At 41.9% G+C, this 10,440-nt stretch overlaps 1 protein-coding gene across 1 annotated transcript in view; it reads left to right on the forward strand.

The window, feature by feature from the left end:
- The window catches only part of DNAJC6 (DnaJ heat shock protein family (Hsp40) member C6), a 180,763-nt gene extending 173,654 nt beyond the window's left edge, over positions 1-7,109 (forward strand). The window contains exons 17-19 of the mRNA XM_055403312.2: positions 271-413; positions 2,697-2,873; positions 4,787-7,109. Coding sequence (XP_055259287.2) covers positions 271-413; positions 2,697-2,873; positions 4,787-4,888 — 422 coding nt within the window. The 3' untranslated portion in view covers positions 4,889-7,109. The remainder of the gene's footprint in view (positions 1-270; positions 414-2,696; positions 2,874-4,786) is intronic.
- The last annotated feature ends 3,331 nt before the right edge of the window (positions 7,110-10,440 follow it).

A 10,440-nucleotide genomic window follows, 5' to 3' on the forward strand; every position in this document is an offset into this window, starting at 1 on the left:
ATTATGGAATTAGGTTAGTGCAACAACCCAACCTCCAGTCTGAGCTTTGCCGTGGACATTGCATGTGATCCTGAACAGATCTCTTAAGTTCTCCAGACTTTACTTTCCTCATCTATAAAATGGACATGACAGTCTCATACCTTACTCACAGGCTAAGTGAGAGGATTAAGGGACATAGTGCCTGTGAAAGCACTATGCACTGTGCTTGAGTGTTATGATATTATGTTTATGAGTAAACACTATAATAATTTTTAAAATATTATGTTGCAGAGGGGAAACAAAAAGCAGCTGACTTTGAAGACCTACTCTCTGGTCAAGGTTTTAATGCTCACAAAGACAAAAAGGGGCCTCGAACAATAGCTGAGATGAGAAAGGAGGAAATGGCTAAGGAGATGGATCCTGAGAAATTAAAGGTGAGTGAGCCCCTGGCCCACAGTGATTATTGTGTTGTGTGGCACTGTCCGTGTGGGACTAACCTGTCGAAGGTGCCATGTTAAGTTTCTGGCATCCACTGTATTTCATTTGGTTCTTGTAGGTGTGATTTGAGTACAGCTGTGTCCTTTAATAGACAAATACTTTAAGGGAGTGCTGTATATGTTGTTTCATTTCTTTAATACAATGCACTTATTCCATAATACATAGTGTAGATTTTCTTCATTTACATTTTCAAATAAGCAATGGCACTCTTTAAGATGTGATCTTATTATTCAGATGGCATTGCAATCTATAGGTAAGTCATTATGATTTGGTGGTAAGAAGAATGCATTATTTATGTTCTCTGATTTTACTTTGGTAGCTTTATATAAGACTAGATTGACTGATGCCCTCAGGATCTCTTCTTTGGTGATAGAGAGGGAGCTATTGATTGATGTACCTGGGAATTACTCACTCCTGTAATGTTAGACCTGGAGGTTTGGGAAGGTGAAAGGGAGGGAGGCTAAGGGAATTGGGGTCTCTGGCTTCTACACTGCTTCACTTTACTTTTAACCAAAGCATTTCTATTTTTATCTGTTTCTGATTCTTGGATGTCTAGGTAAGATTTTATTTGGGGAAAGAGAATGTTTCCATATTCTTTTCTTCTAAAGTTTGCAAACCAGTGACTGTAGCTTCATTGTTTCATAGATGAGAAAACAGAGATGTTACTTCATAGCTGAAGATATTATCTGGACAATGGTTAATTGGGGGACAAAAGGATGGTTATGTTGCTGAATGGTGTGAGGTAGTGAAAAAGTTTGTGAAGATCAAGGGAACTGGAAAGCTTGTCACAGACAGGCTGAATTCCCATGTGACAAAATACACTGCCACTGTTACAGGCTGGAAGATGAGAGTCTAATCTGGTACTCCAAAACCAGAATGGCACAGCCACTCAATGTTACACATGTTGAAAAATATACCACTGTTGTTTTCCATAATTTGTTGAAGATGTAGAGATACTATTTGCAGTACAATATATGATACTCTGTTTACATTTGCTATTCACTTCATGCAGTGTTATAAAGGTTTTTTGTTCCTTCCATAAACACTGTGCTCCATCTCAAGAGCCTTTGTGTGTTAGTTAAACTCTGACAATTTTCTGTAAAAGAAAGTGATTTTTGTCTTTTAAACCGTGCTTGGTTATTTAGTTGGTTCATTTCAGTTCAGTTCAGTCGCTCAGTCGTATCCAACTCTCTGCGACCCCATGAACCACAGCAAGCCAGGCCTCCCTGTCCATCACCAACTCCCAGAGTTCACTCAAACTCATGTCCACAGAGTTGGTGATGCCATCCAGCCCTCTCATTCTCGGTCGTCCCCTTCTCCTCCCGCCCCCAACCTTTCCCAGTATCAGAGTCTTTTCCAGTGAGTCAACTCGTCGCATGAGGTGGCCAAAGTATTGCAGTTTCAGCTTTAGCATCAGTTAGTATGGAGTATTCAATTGTTTGGGAGAGTAGTCATCATTTACTTTGACTGAGCTTCTGTTATGTGCTAATTGCTGATTCATTGTTACAAACCTTTCAATTCAGTGACCTCATTTGTTCCAACTATGATGATTCAAACTATGGATGGTCATAGTTGGAATGAATGACTAAATGTATTAATTCATTTAACAGACCTTTTCAAGCTCTTTTCCTGCCAGGCATACTGTTTCTTAGTTAGAGTGGTATGTAAGAAACAGTATCCTTCTTCAAACAGGTCTGCCTAATGGCAGGGGCAAGACAAATGCACAATTACAGTGAAGTGTAGCACATTTTATGATAGAAGTATGTTTAAAAGGTAGCCTGGAGAAATTTGTTTTTGTTTTTCCAAGGAATCTGTGTGTGTGTGTGTGTGTGTGTGTGTGTTTGTGTATGTGTGTGTACATGTCAGACACTCTACTAGACATAGCAGATAGCAGGGACCTAGATAGACATGATGTGTGCCCTCGTGGAGTTCATACTTTAGGCATAAGTCATTAACTCAGGGGGACCATAGAGGAAGGAAGGTATTTAGACTTTCAAAGGTGGAACAGTGTGAAATTCCTGAGCAGGCTTTTGAAGGCTGATAAGGAGTTAACCAGAAAGAAGAGGTAGGAGGTGGAGTAAGAAGAGCCTCCAGGTAGTGGGAAGGCTGACCTAGGCAGGTACCTGACGCTGCTGGAGCTGGAGGGGTTTCCAGAGTCACAGTGGAGATGCTGTGGACTCAGAAGCATTTGAATTTCTTAACTGCCCTTGTGTTTACAGATTCTAGAGTGGATTGAAGGCAAAGAGAGGAATATCAGAGCCCTTCTGTCCACAATGCACACTGTGCTGTGGGCTGGGGAGACCAAGTGGAAACCAGTTGGCATGGCAGACCTGGTCACCCCGGAGCAGGTGAAGAAGGTGTACAGGAAGGCTGTGCTGGTGGTGCACCCAGATAAAGTGAGTACAGCCTGTCCCCCTGCACCCCTGGAGGCGCCTGGGCCTCCTGTCCTTCGTTTATAAGCGTGCGCCAAGCAGTCATACTTTCAACTTGCTTCTTATTAGGCCATTTGTATGATAAATTTCATAGGCTCAAGAAGGTACACAAACAGTTATACTTTATGACACAGAAGCATAGAAATCAAGCTATACATTACAAATAATGGAATGAGGGCGTTACTTAGGTATGAGATTCATTACTGACTAATTTTCAGGGATCAGATAGAAGTTGTGTCTGACTTAAGGATGAACTCAGAGATGGACAGAGGAAAATTTTCCCCTACAGTAATATGGCAGTATATTCAGCCAGGATTAGCCAGTGAAAAAGCTTTAGAATGTAGCTGGCAAAATTGGTGAGAATCAACCAAATATTGAAAATGGAGCTAAATTTGTCACTATATTGATTATGCCAGTTTATGTTTTCACTGAAGTACACACACATGCAAACATGCACACACATATATGTATGCTCTGCACTGTCAGAGACTTCAGCCAGTGGATGGCCCGGTTGAGATCACCATAACACACAGAAACCTCCTTGACAGAATTGGGTCACTTGCCATCATATGGACGTTGTTATTGTTGTCTAGTCACTAAGCTGGTCCCAACTCTTCGCAACCCTATGGACTGTAGCCCACCAGCCTTCTCTGTCCATGGGATTTCCTAGGCAAGGATACTAGAGTGGGTTGCCATTCCCTTCTCCAGGGGTTCGTCCAGACCCGGGGAGTGAACACACATCTCCTGCCTTGTGGGCGGATTCTTTACTGCTGAGCCACCAGGGAAGCCCCATCATATGGACCATGTTGTTCCTACAGTGTGAGGCTGTGACTAAATCCTACTTGGGAACACACGCTTGAATTTGATATCTTAAGATTTTCATCTCTCTGAACTTATGGTGACAATCCAGATAGTATTAAAGAAATGATGTATTTCAGTGACTTGAAGAGAAAGTGAAAGAGCCCAGAAAAATCCGCAAACTGTATGCCTGTGTTATGGGTCTCCAAGAAATTTTTTTTTTAAGAAATAGAATAATGAGTGTTTCAAAATGCAGTCCGTCAGTCAGAGCTGTGCAGTCATGAACCTTTGTCATTTGGTAGGTAACTCTGGAGGATGGAGATACATCTAGTGCTGGCCAGTAAATTCTCTGTTACCTGCTCAGTGCCTGATCACTGCTACCATATGTGAATTCCTGGGGGAGGGCTTTGTGGAGAGGTCAGAGTAATTAGGGTCATGTAGATAAGGCAATGGCAAGCCACTCCAGTACTCTTGCCTGGAAAATCCCATGGATGGAGGAGCCTGGTAGGCTGCAGTCCGTGGGGTCGCTAGGGGTCGGACACGACTGAGCGACTTCACTTTCGCTTTTCACTTTCACGCACTGGAGAAGGAAATGGCAACCCACTCCAGTGTTCTTGCCTGGAGAATCCCAGGGACAGGGGACCCTGGTGGGCTTCTGTCTGTGGGGTCGCACAGAGTCGGACACGACTGAGGTGACGCAGCAGCAGCAGCAGCAGATAGGGCTATAGGCTTCCCTAGTGTCTCAAGCAGTACAGAATCTGCCTGCCCATGCAGGAGATGCGGATTTAACCCCTGGGTCAGGAAGATCCCCTGAAGAAGGAAATGGCAACCCAATCCAGTATTCTTGCCTGGGAAATCCTATGGACAGAAGAGCCTCTTGGGCTCCATGGAGTCACAAAGAACTGGACATGACTTAGCGACCAAACAACAACAGCAAGATGGGGCTGTAAAAAGAGAAATGGTCTAACAGAAAAAGATTTCAATTACTCAGAGTCCACATAGTAGCAATGAAAATTTTAATATAAATGAAATTTTGGTCTTGGTATCTAATGTGTATTTTTTTCTTTTTTTTTCTGTAGGCTACTGGGCAACCCTATGAACAATATGCAAAGATGATTTTCATGGAGCTCAATGATGCCTGGTCAGAATTTGAAAATCAAGGCCAAAAACCCTTGTATTAACTTACGAGCTTTTCCATTTCTGCTGCAGACCTGTGCTAATGCTTAGTGTGTGTCACAGTTCTGAGATTTTTGCAGGTGAACCAAAAACTCCAGCAATGTGTATCCAGTACTTAACTGTTAAGTTACTTGTGAATTAATTCCTCTTTAATAAGGAATGTGGATGTTTGTTTTCTCAAGTCCCCACCATAAAAAGTCCAAAACAGGAAAGGAACTTTTAGTCAGATGACCTTGCAGAGTTTTTTACAACATTCCAGCCTGCCCTGTGGGGAGCCTACTCAGCAATTTGTGGGGAAATTGAAAATAGAGGCCACCAAAGGCATAGCACCCATCTCATTGACTGAGGATAGGAAAATGAGCCAAAGTTATAATAATAGGATTACACAATAGATTTTAACTAATAGTTTTGAGATGTTCTTGGAAAGATAAAATTTGAGCCATGGCTTTACGTAGACTTCAGGAACATGACCATTAAGTTGTTCTGTTTTTTTCTTAATGGAAATTTACTATGGTCTATAGTATAATACTGCACACTTCTTTTGGTCAAGAGGACTAGCAGATGTGAAAGAACCTGAACCGTGGGAAGTAATTAATCCAGTGATTACTACCAACACTTCCTTCTTGGATAAGCTAAAATTTAGTGAAAATGCTGACTGAAGAAAAATAGGGATGCTAAAGCTGTAGAAATCTGTATTCCTGGTCAGAGAGTTGGGCTACTATCTTCTTTTCCCTTTAGAAAGATGTGGTAGCTTGAAGAATGTCTTAATGCCATAACAACAACCTGATCTGATGAAACTCCTCATTTTTGCCGTAAGGCTTAATGCTTCTCCTTTTGCTTAGCAGAGAAATTGCTGTTAGCTGGGAGCAGATTGTAAGGCAGTTTGGCGTGTTCACAGTTGATCAGGAAGACTGTCTAGTGTGGATCCCCTGTCCTCCAGGTTTGTGATTGGCTGTGGGAAGGAAATCGATGACAACAGTGATAGGGGCAACTGCAGTGAGAGACAGAGAGAGACCACTTCAGACCAAGTCACATGGCTTATCAAGACTGGCTTCTTTGAGGAACCAGGTTCCTCTTCCCACCTGATGAAATAGGACCTCTTGGATTATTACAGTGGGGTTTATTGTTCTAAAAGTTGTTGGGGGTCCACAGGAATAACAGTTGCACAAGAACATCTGTGAAAATAAGCAAGAGTGAAACCTCTGCAGACTTCAGACTGGTTGGACTTCAGTGTTTTGGCTGTCTCTCACTTTGAGGGGCAAGTGGTGGTTTTCCATGACTTTGGTAGATCTCTTTGGGTGTGCATGTACACGGTGTGCAGAGGATATTCATACAAAGCAGATGGGCTGAAAGATCTTGATCTATTCTTAAAAGGCTTGTGCTCAGTATTGTGAAAAGCTTTCAAAACTTGTTTTTAAAAGACAATCTTTTTTTGTTGTTTCTGTTTTTCATTTTCTTGTGGCAAACTGTACTGGAAAAGCAGCATGTCAAAACTGCTTTATGTTCTATATGCAACTCTCTTCTTTCTCTCTTTCTTCCTTTCTTTCCTTTGTTCTTTTTTTGTTGTTGCTATAAAGGTTCATTATTTATTTTACCTTTTGCTGACAATGTGAAACTCGCCTCAGATATTCTCTTTTTAAGTATACAGCTGTAAACTGTTCAAAGTAACCATAAAAAACTAGGTGTTATTTATTAACATATTATAAAATAATGTTTGCAGTATGTGCTTGTCTTATTTAAAATTGGAATGTGAGACATGTTGCTGTGACTTTTTTTTCTCATTCACATCTGTAGATATTGTGTGAACTACAGTATATAATAATAAAAGGATACTATGTGAATGTCACGTACATTTTGAAATGATAGAACTATATTAGCTTGGTATCATGTTTGGATAATTCATCCATGTTCACAGTTTAAAACATCATTAAACGATATGCAATTAGCAATGAGAAAGAATCTTATCTAACTTAAATTTGGGATGCTCCCTATCTCTTTTCCGGATACATTATAATTCTGGACCCCCATTTATCTCAAAACTCTTAACATATGCAGACCAACAGGTTTTCGCATTCCTTTTAAATATCTGGTTGTGACAGAGCTCATTGTTGATTGGATTCACTGTTTCATTCATATTTATTGTAATATATTTTTTGTTTTGTAAATATGTTACACTCAACAAAATGTGATTGGTCTAAAATATTTGTAATGTATATTAAAAGGCTCAAAAATATGTGTAGAAACATAAGTTATTTTTACAATCATAGGAATGGGACAACAAGCTTGAATTACACCTTCTGACATGATTCACTTTTAAGAAAAGTTATGGGGAAAGAGTATGCTGCTGCTGCTGCACATATAATACATTTGCCCCAAAACATAATCTGATAGAATTTCTTGATTTATACTTTAACCACCCCCCTTACCACCCTTGCCTCCATATACAGACACACTTTTGATCATTCTCCTTGAATGCTGTGTTCCAAAAAGAATCAGCACAGAAATCCTGGCTCTAGCCAGGATATTAATGCTTTTTGTGTTGAGGCAAAGGGTTGGATCCTGGGACTCTGAGACTTTGTTGCAGAAAACAGTTCATTTAGATCTTTAAGAAGAGAAACAGCATGTTTACTTGGAAACAAATGTTGCAAATCAAAAGCGTTTGAATTATCATTGCTGTGTCCCTGTCTGGAAGAACCTTAAAGTTGGACCCTAGGTGGCGCTAGTGGTAAATAACTTTCCTGCCAATGCACGAAAGGTAAGAGATGTGGGTTCCATCCGTGGGTGGAGAAGATCCCCTGGAGTAGGAAATGGCAAACCACGCCAGTATTCTTGCCTGGAAAATCCTGTGGACAGAGAAGCCTGGCGGACTATAGTCCATGGGGTTACAAAGAGTCAGACACAACTGAAGCAACTTAGCACGCTACTGATGAAACACCGTGTAAGGAATGAACATGCAAGTTGAATTCCAGAGCCAGTTATCACAGCAACCGGACAGTTTCCCTGCTGAAAACATCTACTGGGGAATTTAGGTCAAGTAGACAGGTTTTGGTTGTTCTACGATCTAAAATGGGGAACAGTTCAAGTGCTGATTTTCTGACTTCAGATTTAAATTGTTTGGGGTTTGATCTCAGCTTTTCTACTCAGTATGTACCATCTGAGCCTCAGTTTTCTCATCTGTAAAGTGAAGATAAAACCTAGTTCATAGTGTGAGAACTGAATGCAAGGAGAGAATATAAAAAATTTATCCTAAGAGATCCTGTTTAGTCCTGGCCAGTTTGACAGAGGACATGGATCTTATTTTCCAAGTAACACACTGACAGCAAGTTGGGAAAGGGTTCAGTGTCTAAGGTTTTACTTTCCGTTTTTGATTGAAAGTCTTCTTTATTCTTGAGGAAATACAGAATGGGATAGTAGAAGAATAGTTTTTTAGTGAACCTCTGGTAAGAGGAAAGTAGATTTTCTGAGAAGATGGTTAAAGTCTCTGGCAAGATGGCAAAGTTCCTCTTTAAAGTGTTTCGTAAACTGGGAAGAACAACTAGTGTGGGCAGGAAAGTTACTGGAGACAAATACTGTCTCTGCATTTTTCTGATTCTAGACATCACCCTGGGGCAAACTCCTCATCTTTTTGCTTCTCTCCATCTTCCAGTTTCTTACTGCTAATCCCAGGGCACTCAAACCAAGCTTTCCTTGTGAAGTGTCACTTTTCTCCAAATCATTTCTCTTCCATGGGACTGGCCGTAGGGTGATATGGGAGGCTCCAGCAAGCCCTTATATATGGTTTTCTACACACCTAGTGCTGTGCTCAGTCTCTCAGTCATGTCCAACTCTTTGCAACCCCATGGACTGCGTAGCCTGCCAGATTCCTCTATCTTTGGGATTCTCCAGGCAAGAATATAGAAATGGGTTGCCATTTCCTCCTCCAGGAGATCTTCCCAACCCATGGATCGAACCCAGGTCTCCTCGATTGCAGGCGAACTTTTACTTTGTGCCACCAGGGAAATCACACCCACTTGGTAGGTGGTTGGGAATCGAAGGGAAAATGTAGATTTGACCCCATAGAAAATCCTCATCAGTTAAGGAGAATTTTCCTTATGAGTGCAGCTTTGCACTTCAGTAAGGGAGCTAAAAAAGGGGCTTCCCTGGTAGCTCAGTTGTAAAGAATCTGCAATGCAGGAGACGCGTATCTGATCCCTGGGTCGGGAAGATCCTCTGGATAAGGAAATGTCAACCCACTGTAGTATTCTTGCTTGAGAAAGCCCATGGACAGAGGAGCCTGGCTACAACTCCATGGGGTTGCAAGATTCAGACATGACTTGGTGACTGAACCACCATCACCACCAAGCGAGCTTAAAACCCAGGCTGCCAGGGTTTGGGTGGTGGGCAGTTTTCCCTGCCACCCAATATAGGGAACTCAGCATAGGGAAAGAGAAGGTCTCAGTGATCTTGGATAGATCACAGGCTACAAAGTAAAGAATGCAGTGTAACTCTGGATCTGCAAGTTGTGCAGTGAGCTAGGGACTAGCAACAAAGTTTTTAAGTGTACCTTCTATCTAGGAGGAGAAGAAACTCCCCTATCTAGGAGAAATGGGAGGAGTTAGAAACATAAACTCACAAGTAATTAAACGTGTTGGGACAATAATATGCTCAGTGTACAATTTAAAAAAGGAAACCAAGCAGGGGTCCTGAAAGGTGGTGGTAGTGAGAATTTGTGTTTCTATAGTCAGGGGAACCTGGATTCCCCAGAATTCCTTTAGCTTTCAGTCCTGTTGAGAAATCTTAAAAAGTGAAAGAAAAGGAGCAGCATCATAAGGTGTAGGGGTTCTCAGCTAGAAAAAGGGATAAATGACCCATAATCCAACCTTCTCAAAAGAGTTGTGTGAGCAGGGAAGTCCTAGCCTTTCTGGGCCTCTTTCTGTAAAGGTAAAATGAAGCCTTTGGAACAGATGGTTTTTAATATCTCTTCCAGATTGTACCCACGAAGCCAAAACTCTCTGTCCTGTGAGCAGAGTACAAAGTGGTCCTGTGAAGTTTAAACTGGCCTTGCTTACCTGCAGACCTTGAGGTCCAGAATATAGAAATAATAGCTGTTTGTTTAAAAGTTTATGAAAGCCTCAAGCACAAAATAGCTTGTTTTTTTGTTTCTATAGATACACCTGAGTGTAAAGGAGAAAACGCTAGTGCCCGAAAAGTGCTCAAGTTGGTATTAAGCAAGGCCAGGCAAGGCAAGGCCAGGCATACAACAGGATCTTCTCTGGTGTTCCCATCCCTTCCTCCGCCTCAGCTAGGTAAACTCAGACAGGCACACAAACGCAGGCTACGCCTTAGAGAAAGTAATGTCAGCGAAAGCGGGTATCCCTGCTCTACCGACTGTAATTTTCCCCCTCCCGTCTCTATTTTCGCCATCTTCACGCAGAAATTCCTTGCAGCCAGGAACCGCGGTTCCCGCCTTTCCGTGCTATGGTGGACTCGTCCCTAGTGGGCTGTGGGGAAACTCTGGGCGCGCGGACGCAGCGATTCGGCGGAGCCGGGATGCCGGCCAACCGATGGCAAGGAGGAG

This window comes from Moschus berezovskii, chromosome 4, assembly GCF_049115385.1.
Source record: "Moschus berezovskii isolate FMDL1 chromosome 4, NW_MosBer_1.0, whole genome shotgun sequence".
Taxonomy (NCBI): Eukaryota; Metazoa; Chordata; class Mammalia; order Artiodactyla; family Moschidae; genus Moschus; species Moschus berezovskii.